This window comes from Aphelocoma coerulescens, chromosome 1 (assembly GCF_041296385.1).
Source record: "Aphelocoma coerulescens isolate FSJ_1873_10779 chromosome 1, UR_Acoe_1.0, whole genome shotgun sequence".
NCBI classification, from domain to species: Eukaryota; Metazoa; Chordata; class Aves; order Passeriformes; family Corvidae; genus Aphelocoma; species Aphelocoma coerulescens.
Window position 1 is genome coordinate 93,544,399 of NC_091013.1, and position 15,045 is coordinate 93,559,443.

At 48.3% G+C, this 15,045-nt stretch overlaps 1 protein-coding gene across 4 annotated transcripts; it reads right to left on the minus strand.

The window, feature by feature from the left end:
- Positions 1 to 1,344: 1,344 nt before the first annotated feature.
- On the minus strand, positions 1,345 to 12,529 carry PEX5 (peroxisomal biogenesis factor 5). 4 transcript variants are annotated; one of them, XM_069018259.1, is made up of 16 exons: positions 12,501 to 12,529; positions 12,025 to 12,228; positions 11,560 to 11,595; positions 11,235 to 11,367; positions 10,408 to 10,542; positions 9,279 to 9,384; positions 8,017 to 8,107; positions 7,534 to 7,650; positions 7,076 to 7,168; positions 6,780 to 6,899; positions 6,056 to 6,199; positions 3,890 to 3,960; positions 3,505 to 3,720; positions 3,200 to 3,365; positions 2,844 to 3,001; positions 1,345 to 2,479 (listed from the first exon to the last, which is right to left on the minus strand). In XM_069018259.1, the coding sequence occupies exons 2-16, from the start codon at positions 12,172 to 12,174 to the stop codon at positions 2,278 to 2,280; spliced, it is 1,938 nt and encodes a 645-aa protein (XP_068874360.1). In that variant the 5' UTR covers positions 12,175 to 12,228; positions 12,501 to 12,529; the 3' UTR covers positions 1,345 to 2,277. The 4 variants fall into 4 exon arrangements, with proteins under 4 accessions (XP_068874360.1, XP_068874351.1, XP_068874368.1 ...); XM_069018250.1 differs by lacking the exon at positions 12,501 to 12,529 and having other exon boundaries at positions 12,025 to 12,384; XM_069018267.1 differs by lacking the exons at positions 7,076 to 7,168; positions 12,501 to 12,529 and having other exon boundaries at positions 12,025 to 12,385.
- Positions 12,530 to 15,045: the final 2,516 nt, after the last annotated feature.

Consider the following 15,045-nt stretch of genomic DNA (forward strand, 5'->3'; position numbering starts at 1 on the left):
CTGTCTTTATGTGAATCTAAAATATTTGGGGTACCTGCTACCCACCCCTGCTGTACAACTGGACTTGGTAACAGAAAACATGGATGTGGCTGGAAATGCAAACTAGGATCGTGATACGGACAGAGCACCAGCACAAGCTGGGTTTGGACACCAGAGGCAGGATTGCCAACAGACAAAACTGTGCACTGGAACCAGAATGCCCATCCAATCAGCCAGCTGTTGTTCATTGCATCAACACTCCACTGCCAAAGGCAGCTCTTAACAGGACAGTCAGCCAGGACCTGGACAGAGGCAGTTCAATCTTCACTCAGCTCCCCTGGGAGACAGCCTCAACAAAACGTAGCTGTGAGATGATTTAACAGGGACAGGGGAAGAAAGTGAGAACAATTTCTAGGGAAAGTGAACAAATGGTAACAGCCAACCCACCTGCAGGGACAGGGGGAAATGTGGGATAGGGAAGGACACCAACACAAAGTCAAGAGGCTAAGCAACGTTGCAAGGGAAATTGAGGCAACTAGGAAACCTAGGAGAGGAGAAGCACTAATGAATCTGAGGATGAGAAAAAGGGAAGGCCAAGCAATGGTAATGGGAACATGAACAGAGAGGAATGTGGTGCACCAAAGAGGCAAAGGAAATCAGTGGTGAGAGCAACAGCCGAGAACTGGGGAAGGGAGAACACCGAAACAGCAGGTGAGGCACAGCATGGGCATTAATGTCTTCTTTCACCAAGCAAGAATCTGGCACAGGACTGAGATCAGTAAAAACCAAGACACATCTCTGACCAGCAGTGTGGGTGAGCAGTACACAGAAGCAGTTTCCCTTCCTTTCAGACAGCAAAAGCAGCAAGTTGTTTTGCATGCACTACAGCAATGTCAGAACAGTGCATGTAGGCCTCAGTGCCACAGGGCTGGATGGGAGATACAGGGGAAAATAAAGCTCAGAAAACATACAGCAAATACTACTCTCTGCACACACTTTCTGCTCCAGCCACAAAACGAGCCTGTGAGGTTGAGGTATGAAGAAACAGGTGCTGATGGAAGAGGAAGGGGCAGTGCTTCCTGCTTAAGCCCCCAGCCTTAGCTACCGCAGCAGTCAGATTCCTTACAGAGGTGATAAAATGTAACACAACTTCCCTCAGAGGATGGAAAAAAAGTGCATCACTGACCTCTAAACCTAAGCAAAGAAAAAGAGAGCTTTTGGCACAGGGAAGCTCTTCTGCTGGCTCACTGAACTGAAGCCTAGGGCTACAGCAAAATGAGGTCCTTTAAGCTTCACCTGCATGTGAGCTATCAATAAAGCAAAACCTGGGTCAAAACGGGAGACAGAAACAGAGAGACTCTAATCTATCTTTTGAAAAGCAGTGGGCTTGTACCTTTATTATACAAAATACTTTACAATTAAAAAACAATTTTCCCCAATAGAATCATATACAGATATTTATAATTAACAAGATTCAGTTACACACAAGATGGGGGCTTTTGCACAAAGGAAAACAATGACAGATGAGCAAGAGAAAATTAAGACTTGACCCCTTCCCCCACCGTATTTTGGGAGAGGTTACATTTTAGACTTTTATTCCCATCACTTTCTCTCAAGCCTGAACTCTGGGATCTCCCCTTACCCTGACAGGGTAAGGGCCTCCCCCATGTCCCCAGCATCAGTGCAATACTCTGGTCTTAAAAGGCTCATGAAGAGACACTGAGAAAGTAGCATCTGGCTGTACCATGAAGTTACCAGTGGCCAGAAAAGGGGACTACTGCCCCAGTTTTCCCTAGCAACCCACATATACACACATGCAAGCACATACATGGGGAAGCATGCTCAAACCCCAGAATTTTTCACCCTTTTGGGTGAAAGAGCAATCCCACCCTCCAGAGCAGCCTGAACTCGAGACACACCCTTGCAGGCAGTCTCTGCAGAATGGCTCTCACAGCCAAGGTCTCACAGCCAAGCTGGGCACTACTGCAAATGCAGCCTGGCAAGAGGGCGGGATGCTGCTGTCTTCCTCACTTTGATCATCTGTGAACCAGCAGTGTCAGTCATCATGGAGGTCATGGAGGTGATAACGTGAACCGTTCAGAAATGCTCAGGCCACAACAGACAGGTGGGGGAAGTTGAGCACTTCACCGGGGGGGGTACTTGAAAAAAAAAACCCAGTTGTTTTGCCCTACCAGGGCAAAGATGTGTGTGAACCCTTGTGAACATTTTCTCCCTAAGAAAGGTCACTCACTGCTGGGCTAGGCAACTGCTGCACTCGCAGGGGAGCCTATCCCAGAGTCACTGCTGGAGGCCAAATGCCTGAAGCAGTGTGGGCAGGTCACGGGCATCAGCTGCCCCATACAGGTCACTCTGGCCCAGCATGGAGAGGGCCATGCGCAGGGTGCTCCAGATGTTGTCAGACATAGCTCCTTGTTGCCCCCGCGGACCTCGGCTCTTCTGCTGCATGTGCAAAGCCTCTAAGAAGTGCTCCACAGCCTCGCTGTCAACAGGAGAACACACACATGCTTAGTGGAGAAGATGGTACATCTCATACTCCCCTCCCCATTTGCTTCTAAACTATTTCCCCTCCAGAACAGTTTCCTCCTCTTCACCAGATCCTACCCTGCTCCAGAACCAGAGGTCCCCCTTTTCCCTCTAAAAGAACCCTAGTCCAGATGGCCTCTACTCCACCTGTAACTGCATGACACTTGGCTCTCTGGGCACAGTCCACACACTCACTCTGCTCTCCTGCACCAGGAGAAGGCTGCAGGCAGTGTGGCCCCGCCTTTGTAACCTATGGCCGTCTGTCTCCCACAAGCACACAAACTCGTGGGTCACAGCAGAGCTGCCCATCCTGTGCTCACCGGTGGGCGCCTAAGTTGATGCAGCTGATGCCCAGGTTGTAGCGAGAGCGGATATATCCTGGCTGGAGCTCCAGTGCCCGACGGTACGCGGCCACAGCCTCTTCACTCCGATTGCCATTGGCCAGGGTGGCACCGAGCTTGTTCCACAGAAGGTGGTCCTGGAGGAAGGGGCACAGAGAAAGGGCTGAGATGAATTGGATCTCTTTAAGCTCCAAGCCAACCCTTCCTTCCACATGTCTGTGTTATTCTTCCACTCCAAATATGCACCTCTCGTACATGCAGCACCTCCACCCAAACCTTCACCCATAAATCTCCAAGTACCTCCAGCCCCCCCCCCAAGTCTGCCCCTTTCTTACATTGGGGCGCACACTGAGAGCAGCACTGAAGCAATCCACAGCCTTCTCATACTCGCCACTGAGGTTGAAAAGAACACCCAGGCCACACTGGACATCAGGATCCACAGTTGAAGGGTTGCTGCGCACAGCTGCTAAGAACAGCTCCTTCACCTCCATGAACAGTGAGCTGAAAAAGCACAGGACAGGATATTGGTGTACTGTGGAGAGAGCTGGCCTTGGGTTGCTCACTCTGCTCCTGCCTGGACCAGTCTGAGCCCTCCAAGAAGCCTTTCAGCCAAAGGCTGAAATTTGTAACCATAACTCACTCAGACAGCAGGGAACTTAGGACATGCTTGGAAGGCCCCAGGTTTGTCCCTGAGACACTCTCCTCTGGTTCCTTGTCCAGCAGGTGGGCATAGTCCGGTTTATGGCGCAGCCAGTCCCGCAGGGTCTCACACGCCTGCTTCTGCAGGGACTCGTTGGTGAAGCTGACTGCTAAAGCCATAAGTGCTGTGAGGTTCCCAGGCTGCAGCTCCAGGCACCTGCAGGGCAAGGAATGAGAAGTGAATGCGGTATTAAATCAGTGCAGGAGACACCCAGATAGAGGAGGTGACACAATCGAGACAGAGCACCCTGTGACAGACATATGGTCCTTGTGGCACCATGCACTCCACAAGGAGCCACACTCAGCAGCTCTGCAGCAACACTCACCGTCTGAGGGCACTGATCGCCAAAAGCTCCTGTTCGTTCTCTGCTTGGGTGGTTCCCAGATATTGCCAGGCCTGGGGAAGACATAGATGTACAAAGTCAGACTTATAGAGGAAAAAATCAGCCAATAAGCCACAAACACAGCGATTAAATCCAGTATATTATCCCTCACAGTTTTAGAGTGAGATCAAATAGACCAAAGTATACACATTAGCCACAGGTATAAGTTCCTCTCAAAAGATACACAGATGTCATGGCACATAGGTCCTCAAAGACAATAAAATTGGCATTGGTATAGTGAACAAAAGTGAATGTCTACCTGGAAATCTATCATAAAGCAACTGCTGGTAGTTTTATATTTTTAAATCACAGAATCTCCACTTTTTAACTTCTAACTGTGGTCAAACTGCAGAGGAAGGAGGAAAATGCAGATCTCCTATTTCCCAAGAACAAAATGGCATAGCAGCACTGCTAATAATGAGACCCCCGAGGCAGGCAGCTGTATGTACTTGTGCAGTGGTCCACTAGCAAGTAGTAACCTTGCAGAGTTGACTGTCAGACCTGAAAGTAGAAGCACTGTTATTTTACTGAATTTCCAATCATCATGACACCAGTACATGAAAATGACTTCCACCTCCAAGAAGTTGATATAAGGAATATTTAACTAGGCACTAAATCCAAAGTATCTGCTCACTTTATGTTGTTAACCACACCCCTGGGTCCAAAATAGGCTAGATAGTTGGTGGGACTGTCAGTATGATGTACCTGCTTTGTGAATGTAAGTCAGAAAATGAGGTATACACTGCCTCAAGGAAGGAAATTGTTTCATTAACAAAGACACAGAAACCCTGCACAAGCCACCACAAGCAGAAGGCAATCTACTCTCTTGAATCTCTCATGCCTCACCATACATAGCCAGCTACAATTCAAGCAGAGCTGAGCAGTGGTAACTGCAGTGTTCTGCCAGCAGCAGAGCTGATGAGATTCAAGGTAAAGTTGTGACTTGGACCAAAGCAAACATGACATTTCCTTCAGAGCAATTGTTCACGTCTATTTGATCACTGTACCATTTGTGAAGTCTTGACTTCTCCTGTACTTTTTGCAGTCACAGTAGAAGAATTCAGAATGTTTCCAATACAGCTAGCCAGAACTGGCCCAAGATTTCTTCCCCTAAGGTTTCAACTACCTCTCCATCATGCTCAGCCTGCAGCCCACACTGCCTATGAGAAGAAAGCGACAGTGCTAAGAGATTAACACCACCTTTTGACCACTTTAAAGCTAAAGCAGATCTTCAGACCTTCTGCTTACTTTTCACCTACTACCAGTACCCTAGAAAGTTAGATGCCTATTCCCAGAAGCCAAGAACCTCATTCCAAAATGTCACTCTCATTTCAGTCTAAGGGTAATCAAATTATGTATGTCCAGTCATATATAATTAGCAGGGCTTGAATAAGACACACTGAAAATTCAGCAGCCCTGTATCCCTGAGGCAGGCACTCCAGAAACGGACAACACGGGTGTATTTATGTTCTTGCTGAGAATATCCACGTCCTCTACCCCTGGAAAAAGGCACACTGACTATTCCATTTCCCAATTCATCCTGCAGAAAATGGAGTGATTTATGGAAAAAAGTATTCACTTAGCAAGGAGCTGGAACTCTGTCTTCAGTGTAAAAATCCTTCTTTGGCTCACAACGTCAATTAAGGCTGTGAAAACACCCAAGCCACCTCTCTCAACCCTTTTGGGTCACATCTTCATCTAGCACCTAGATGAAAGACTTAGTCAGAACCACAGTCTAATGAGCTTCTCAGAATTAGAATTTAATAGATATGGAAAGCAGTGACCTGCCATAAGCTTACAATGCCAATAAAGACTTTCACAGAAGCAACTTGAGAGATGAGAACTCCTTGTCTTGGCTCCAGGCACAGTCTCATGTGCTCCAAAGATTTTACACAGCTCTGGGCCACATGACTTTGTGCTTCCTGTAACAGACCTTAAGTCAGAAACCTCTTCGCTCAGAGGCTCCCTGAGGATTCACACGCATCAGCTACAAACTCAGAGCCGCAAAAAAATGAGGTGCTTTCATACACCCTGCACAGGTCCTAACACTGAAGTGAGATTTCTACACCCACCCTGAGAGCTCAGCCCATCATCTCTGCTGCCACTCACCTCCATATGATCTGGCTTCTGTTGCACTGCAGCCTCAAAGAGCAGGACAGCATTGGGGAGATCCCCTTCCTCCAAGCGCTTCCGCCCCTCTTCAAAAGCATCCGGGTGATCCCTCATGGGATTATCTTCCTCAAACTGGTAACCCTAGCAGGGCAGACAGACACACAGGGCCTACAGCTAGGAGACAGGCTTAGGGAGAAGTGCACTCTCTACAGCACAGCACAGTCTAGTCTTGCTGCATCAGGAACACTCCAGCTGCAGACTGGCCAGCATCTAGTCCTCATTGCTATATGGTAGCAGATCAGAGAACAGTGGTGGTTCTTCCTGCCTGCTCTGTGCTGGAGAAATCCCCCAAACCAGGAATAAGTTGCTAGAGAGACAAAACACTTAGTATGGATCTTATTAGCTTGGAGGGGAATGCGGGAGAGGGGCAGGGATGGGGCCAGGGGACACAACACTTGAACTCATTGCATAGAACCCCTGTATTCACTGGTATTTGGTGCTGGACAAGAACCAGACAGCATCTGCAGACAAGCCCGAGTGAAAACAATATTTAACCCCTAGCTGATCTGGGACGAGTGTGTAAGTGACAGCAAAACATCAGTGTGAGAAGGAACCCCAGCAGCATTTAGGATCTGTGGAACTCACAGCGAGGCAAACACACTGCCAGTCTCCCCAAGGCAGCCCATCACAGTGCTAGGGCTGAGACCCTGTTCTCCCCTACCTTGTCGTATGATGAGGAGTTGAGGTCTTCGTATTCAGAGAGCCAAGGGTGAGCCTCTGCATCTCTCTTGGCCATCTCCTCACATTCTGCCTGGAGTTTGTCCCAGAACTCCACATCTGACTGAAGGGAGAACAAAGTGTGACTGGAGTACCTCAGCCATAAACTCAGGCCTATAGACATGCCAGAGAACTCCCTCTTGAATGTTTCCAGCCCTCCTCAGAGCATGCAAAGGAGAGAGGTAACCCTACCATGGGCTCTCAGTTGGCACCCCAGCCCTCCTTCTCAGCCAGCTTTACCTCCACAGCAGCCTTTGCCTGCTCAAATTCCGTATCAAGAGTTGACATGTTCCCAGATCGCGCAAATTGATCCACCCAGGCATCGGATGCCCCCTGGGAGTTTGGAAACAGAAACACACCTTTCTTTTTAGAATTTGGCAACCTCAGGGCACATCCCAAAACAGCAGGAGGGTGTGTGACGACCCTTCCTCCCCATCAGTAAGAACTGATGGCCTATGAAGTGGAAACGAATTCATCTGAGTCTCCTCTTCCTCCCAGATGCTGTGAGAGATGAGAAAACTCCAACTGTCCAAATACATTCCCAGCTTCTGGCTAGACTCTGCTAAGAGCCCAACAGCCCCTCCCTTGTCTCCCTCAGCATTGCTGAGAGCTGGACTTGCCATTTTCCTTTGCTCCCAGACTGTGCACTGTGGCAAAATGCTTTCTTCCTTCAGAGCATACAGGCCTGGGGCTCCTACCTGCTGCTGTATAAACTCAGCTGCCCATTGCTCTGCCTGATCTTGGTCTCTGTGGGTCACCTGATTAGCTTCGATCGATACCCTCCCATCTCCGATCTGGCGGACAAACTTTAGGAACTGCAGCAGAGAAATGAAACAAGGGTGGAGCTGGGCAGATGCTGTGCCCACAAGCCCTCTGCCCATGCCCCCCTCCGTCACTAAGAGGGCTTCTCTCTGCAGAGCGAGCACAAAAGGCCCGGAAAGGTGGGAAGGACTGGACTTCACAAGAGTGGAGATGGATAATATCTAAAGTGTATTGTAGGGTTCAACTCCCAGGAATCAGGGAAGAAATGGAAACATGGGACAACAGGAGGCTTTATTCCTTTACTGTCTTCACCCTTCCCAATTCCCCACACCCCTTATTCACAAGAATATAATTATTACTAATTACATAATTACTAATTCACAGTAATAATTAATCTCAGCCCCAGTCAGATTTCTCACCTCAGTATTCTTGAGTTTCGGATCATCCACTTTAGAGAGGAAATCAGTAACAGTTTTCTTAAGATCATCCTCAGGTTGGTATTCCTCATACCTGTGTTCCAAGGCGGTGAAAAGGGAAAGAGATAGTCTGATACCAGGCAACAGCAAACTCTTTCAGTAACAACAGTCTACACAATGGGCCAGACAAGAGTATTGAGGGACACAAGCCCTCCTCAAAGATTCTGGACTTCTCCTAAGTGATTCAGTAGCACTATCCATCTGCAAAAATTCAAAATTACTACTAAGTTAACTGTGCATGTGACTGACCCAAACAGCAGCAGAATTAAACAATTACAGAGTCAGCACAGTTCTGCAGAGCAGTCTGGATTCCTTGCCAAGCTCACATGCCATCAGACACTGCAAGTTTTAGCCCTACCAGAAACAAGGTCACATATCCAGGAACAAAGAAAGTAGGTCATGCCCACTGAAGAGGAAAACAGTGTCTTGGAAAAGCATCAGCTCTGCAGAGCATTGAGGGCTTACAGCAAAGACACAACTCAATATATCTTGTCTGGTTTACAGCAGGATAGGACCAATTCTAGGTGTTACCACTACATTCAGCCTTGGGAAAGTCTTTGGAACTGGTGGCAATAACTCAGGAATGTCCATTATTTGCAGAAAGCTATCAGAGAAGGCAAGAGCCAGGAGGCTCCAATCCAAATATACAATTTTTTTTTAAGGAAAGATCTAATTATTCTTGTGTGTTTTGTTTCTTTAATCAAAAAACTTCACTGTACTCAACATATACCTACAGAGAGATGATCCATCTTTAATCTACCACAAAAAACACATTAAAATAATATGTAGAAGGCTGAGCCTAGAAATATGTCAAGGAAAGGCTGGAAGCAATTTGTCAGACAGGGAGAATTACATTATGAAAGTTTACAATTAGTAGAGTCCAGTAAAAAGCATCTGTTGCAGAAATAAAGTTCCTGAACTCACTCCTGAAGTTACTTTAAGGAGCTTTGCATTAGGCATGAGATTAAGTTAGCCTACATGATCGAAGTATCTTCCTGGAATGAGAGAAGAGAAAAGCTACACTCTTAAAAACTTCAGTTTGCAAGCATTGTTTCCTCCTCTCTCTGAAACCAAAGGCCTGAGAACACCAGTCTAGGTTAAATGACTCAAAAGCATTCAGGCCACAGCAGATTTCTATCACCTCTCCAAACTTCACCCACCCAAGTGCCTAGCAGCAACAGCTGGTCTTGAGAAGTCAGACTCACCATTTATCTGCCAAAGACTGATCTTCTGATTCCCCAAGCCACAGCTTCTCCTCTGACTGCTCTAGGTACTCTTCTGCCCACTTGGCAGGAGACACAGACAGTGGATCTGCATGGAAGAACGGGGAGAAAAGTAAGACAGGCAGACCACCACACCTTTGTTTATGCTTGCTTCTTCTACCTTTGTTTATTCTGATCTAAAAATCAAGCCTTAGGTTCAGGCAGTGAATTAATACAGATGCCACTGTAGTGACAATAAACTTATGGTTTTCTACTTTAACATCACAACTTATTCATCTGCTCCCTGTGGGATACTATGTAGGTCAAGAAAATTAGCAATGCATTACAAGTCTCTGTCAAAAGCACAGCCTGCAAAGCACTAGGTTTTCATCAGAACTTTCTCACAGACCTTTGTAGATTCTAATTGATAGTCCCAGAACTATAAAGAGTGAAGGTCAAAGAGTGGGAGTACCCAGCTTTCTACACTGGCCACTCCTGGAGAAGAGAATAGCATCAACTTAAATCTTGTCCATAATTTCCAGATTAGGGCATGGATGGTAACAGGACCCTATTCCAGACCCAGTTCTATACACAATGCAGGATGATTTTCCAAATAAAGCTTAACCTTTGGGCCAGAAACACTCACTTTGCACATTTCCAGGCTGTAACATCCCTCTACCTCCATGCAACTGACACAAAATATTTGGCCAAAGCACACTAAAGAGTATTTACTTCTGTACCAAAGGCAAATTTAGCCTTACAAGAGGGAATTAGAAAACATGTAAACAAGAAGCAGCACCAGGCTATCTCCAACTTGCATCAGTTGAATCATAACTTTTATAAGAGCAGTTTAAATAGCATGCTTCTCCTAAATAGTCTAAGTAACCAAAGCTAAAACCAGAAGACCCTTACACCTAAATAAAAGCTTCCACAGCACATTGTTCATAATTTGACTTAACCATAACACCATCACAAAGCAGCTTTCCTACCCTCCACCCCAGTAAAGCTGCTACAGGAAACACTGACTGCTGGGCCCAAAGCAATACTTCAATTTCACATTCAGTAGCTCCTCACTATACACAGGCATGTGACTGGACATATCTTGACAGTAATTCCGAAAAGGACACATCACCTGTCACTTCAGCAATGAACTCCTGTGACCAGTCAGCCTCATTGTAATCTGAAGAGACATCACCAGCATTATCTGCTGCAGCCAAGAATTCCTGGGTCCAGTTTTCAGACAGTGCCAGGGCTGCCACACCTGGAGCTACACGAAGAAAAAAAAACAGAAGTGAGGATTGGAGCACTCAAAGGCACCATTTATATGCTCCAAGCTAGCCCTAATCACCTCTGATCCTCCTCTTTGTTGTAATAAAATCACAGAAATATTTCACTTGGAAGGAGTCTCTGGAGGTTGCTAGAGTTCTCACAGCAGATTAACATGAAAGCTAGAGATGAAGTTGCTCGGGGCATTCATCAGCTAACTTCTGAATTTGTCCATGGCTGGCAATTCCCCAGCCTCCCTAGGCACCTGTTCCAGTACTGAACTACCTCCTCCATGGGAAGAAATGTTTCCACATACCTAGTCAGTTCCCCTTTCCACAAAATGTGTCCATTAGCCCTTATCCTTCTCCTGACTATTGTTGTGAAGATCCTGACCACGGCAGCTGAAGACAGCAGCACGACACTCCACCCCTGCCCCTCAGACTCCTCTTCCCCAGGTTAAAATGTCCAGTTCCCTCAGCCTTAATTCTTACAACATGTATTCCTGTCCCTGAATATCTTACTGATCTCCAATGAACTTGTTCCAGTAGATCAGTGTACTGGGAAGCCCAAATCCAGAAACAATACTCCAGATACAATCTCAGAAGGGCTCAATAGATAGGAACCACCCTGCTAGGAGCTCAACCATAATATCAAGATCTTTTCCAGCTCTCCACCTACTTCAGCTCCCCTCACCTCGCTGAGGGGCCTGTCGGAAGCTTGACTGCTCAATCTCTTGCATCTCAGCCAAGAGGTCATCCATCTTAAAGGTCTGGGGTGCACGGGACAGCAAAGGGGCATTCTGCGTTTGCAGAAACTCTCCAACCAGCTGCCAAAGACAGAGATGGATTACAAACACTGCACAGAAGATGAACAGGCAGAGCCATGGAGGGTGAGAGAAGGGCATGTCCAAAGGAAATATTAGCATCAGGTAAGGGGTAAAATAACAAACTGTGTTGATAAGAAAAGCTTTAAGAAGATTAATCAAAAGCTATAAGGCGATGAACCAATCTGTTCTTACCTCATCTTCGGTGGCTACTCCCAGTGGTTTGGATACCTGCAGGGAATAGTGGGCAATTGCGTCAACATTTTTGATCCCATACCCCTCTCCACACACACTGAGCATGACCCAATTAGATTATATCTTCCTCTTCCTTGAGCTTAGGATGTCAACATTTTCTTGCGTTAGCTGCCTGCTAAAGGAGCAGGAACACTTTGAGGGATCCTGTCCAACCCCATCCCACTACTGTCTGGCTTAGGGCGTGTGACAGCAAGGCACACAGCTCCCCACAGCCACCAACACCCCCTGCATGCCTACAAACATGCCCTCACCCCACAGCCCTGCTTCGGGTGACCCCTGGGCCTTTTTCCGCAAAAAAAAAAAACACAACACGACACCAACTGCACCGCCCTGCTCACCCCCAGCCCGAGCTGACCGACCCCAGTGCCCGGCAGGACCCAGCCCAGCAAGGGGAGCAACACTCACGGCTGCGGCTTCGGGCGCCCCGGGGGGCCAGGCCAGCGGGCCCTGCAGTCCTTCCTGCCGCAGGGCTTTGTCCTGGGTGAAGTGCCCCGCCAGCTTCATCAGGGGGTTGGAGCCCCCGCACTCCGGCTCCACCAGCTCCCTCATGGCCATGGCGCCGGGCAGGGAGGGAGAGAGGGTCGGCGCCGAACCCCGCCGCGCCTGCACCTGGCGCCGGGGCGGCACAGGCAGCGGGTGAGCGCCGGGCGGAGCGACCGCCTGACCCCGACCCGGCTGCCACCCGCCAGCGCCGCCTCCCCCGCGGGCCCGGCCCGGGAGAGGACTGACACCCGCCCGCCGGGACAGCAAGGCCCCGACCCCGAGCTCCGAGCCCCGCGCCCCAGCCCGGCCGTCCCCAGGCCCGCTCTGCCCGGCGCCGCCCGCCCCGCGCCCGCAGCCGGGCCCGCAGGGGCCGCGGGGCTCCCCCGCCCGCTCCGTACCTGGGGCCGCCGGGGCGCGCTCGGCTCGCGCGGCGGGGCGAGGCGGGGCGGGGCCAGCCTTAAAGGGACAGGCTCCGGAGCGCCTTAAAGGGACAGAGTGAGTGCCAGCGCCGCCCGTGCCGCCCGTGCCGCCGCCGGGACCCGTCCCCGGGACCCGTCCGCCCGGGGGCTATACGGCCGCCGGCCTCGCCTCGCACTGCTCCCGCAGCTCCGGAGCCGGCTCCCGAGGGATGTGCCCCTCTGCTGGCCGTGAAACGGTGTGTAGATATATATGGTGCATACTACACACATCTCTTTGTATTCGCGAATATACGTAAATATATACATATGTATATATTCCACGAGATGTGTATGGCATGTAGGTATGAGATATGTATGTATGTGTATCTACGAGATATGTATATGGTATGTACCACATACATCTCGTTGTATTTGTGAGTATACATAAATATATATATTTATCTACATGTATTCAACGAGACGTATGTGGTATATACACATAAATATGTGTAGATGAGCATATACTGTATTAGCACACGTTTGTCCAGCTGATGGACTGATATTTTACTGTCTGCTCTGGGATCACTAAACTGTTGAAGCTGGCAGCCACAGGTTGAAAGTGCACGCATTTAGCTGAAAAGAATGTGATAGCTTCAGATAAGCCATAGAAATGTCAGCTCCTTCTCAGCCTTGATCCTTCCACATCCATGGTTCCAAAGGACAAACCACCTGGAAAATCAGAGCTCATTTGTGTATAGCCTCTAAAAGAATGGGAAAGGCTCAGAGGGGGTTGCATGATGTGTGCTGCCTCCCGTGACATTAGAGTGCTAGAAATAAATTGTTTTCAGAATCAAATCCCATCTTCTCCTTTTCAAAGGAATATGCTCCTCTGCAGAGTCCTCTCCAGATTTGTCAGGTTCACTTCATCTGTCCAAAATGTGACATCTGGTGCGGTTTTAGACACAATTCTTTGACAGTAGATCTTCCTGCCTGCTCTCCTTACAGCTTTGAAATGCATGACATCTACAGCCAGTTCTGTGCTAGCAAGTAGTATTTATTGCTCAACAGGAGTTTCTTTCAAGTTATAAGAATGGGGGCTGGAAATACAACATCCACACCAAACATGTTTGGGGAGCTTTACTTTGGATTGTGTCTTCCTTGGTGCCGTGGACTGCGCACCAATTAGTAGTTGACGTGCATAAGGTGTGCCCTATGTGCAGCTTAACACCACCAAAAAGGAATCTCGTTTGCACACCAACTCTGTCCTGCAGGATAAACCCAAGCCCTGCAAGCAGGGATTACTGGAAGATTCATTGTGAAAGCACACTTCTGGCATCCTGGAAGGTTAAAACAAGACTCACCTGCTATTACCAAATGCCTGCCCTACGTACGCTCAGTGTGATCAAGGGTTAGCAGGAGCACTTGAAGAGAGAGGGATGGAGAAGGCTGTGGGGCAGAATCCCAAATTACTTTCAAGAAGAAGACATGGGCAATGCTGCTCCTAAGTAAAATTAATAGACCCCACAAAGACAGGGAGAAGGGGAGTGTAGGCATTGACATAAGGCATGGACAGAAATCCAAAAGCCATCACAGACTGAGCAGTGATGAAGACATGAAGAAATTTTGATTTATAAACTTTTGCAACAAGGTTTTGGGGTAATCAGCCTATGATACCAGCTTGGCCTTCTGGTTCAGGACAGGGACAGGGAAACACTGCTCTGTACAAAAAGCCTGCCAAGGCTAAGCAGCCCCATAGGGAATGCACCCAGGGTCATCGCTGATGCCTGCAGGGACAAGAAACAGTACAGTAAAATGTATCCTCTCTTGTCTTCCCCTCTTTCTCTTTTCCTGGAGAGACAGTTAGTTTTCCCTGTTCCTGGGCTGCCTGCAGGCTCACCAAGACTCTTGCAAAGCAGCACTCATCATTGAACCAGTTCCAACATTGAGCAATCCTTTGATCTGCTGAAAATGTGGTGGTATCATTTGCACCAGGCTGGAGACAGCCTGTAGGAGGCCTTCAGAAAGCATCTTCTTTAACAAAGTCATAGTTTGCCATTGCTTAAGAGTGAGGCATGGGTGCCCCTTCCACCTGCAGATACAGAAAGAGACCTCACAGAGCAAGATTTTTGAGGTCTTAGACCCAGAGCAAAGGAGACAGAAGGAAAAGCTGGCCCTTTATCCCTTAGAGTCCCCAAAGACTGTGATATAACTGGAAGGACCAGAAGTGGCAGTGGTGGCAGAGCATCCAGGACAACAACAGCTATAGTTGTTGGTGGATAAGTATCCTGCTGAAGCCACAACTATTCGTGTTTGCAGGCAGAAAGAAAAGAGTCTGATCTAAATTCAACAGGCAAAGAAGCAGAGTCAATGGACCTCTGCAAGTGAAGTGTAAATAATTTGGCAACAAGAACTAAAATATCAGAAGCCCCCAATAACTCTTGGAGAGATGAGAGAAGGAAACAATACAGCTCCTGAAAAGGCTTGTCCAGGCTCTGCATCCTTCAGCTGTTCTGAATACCAGTAGTCTGCTGGAGGTCGTGGGCCT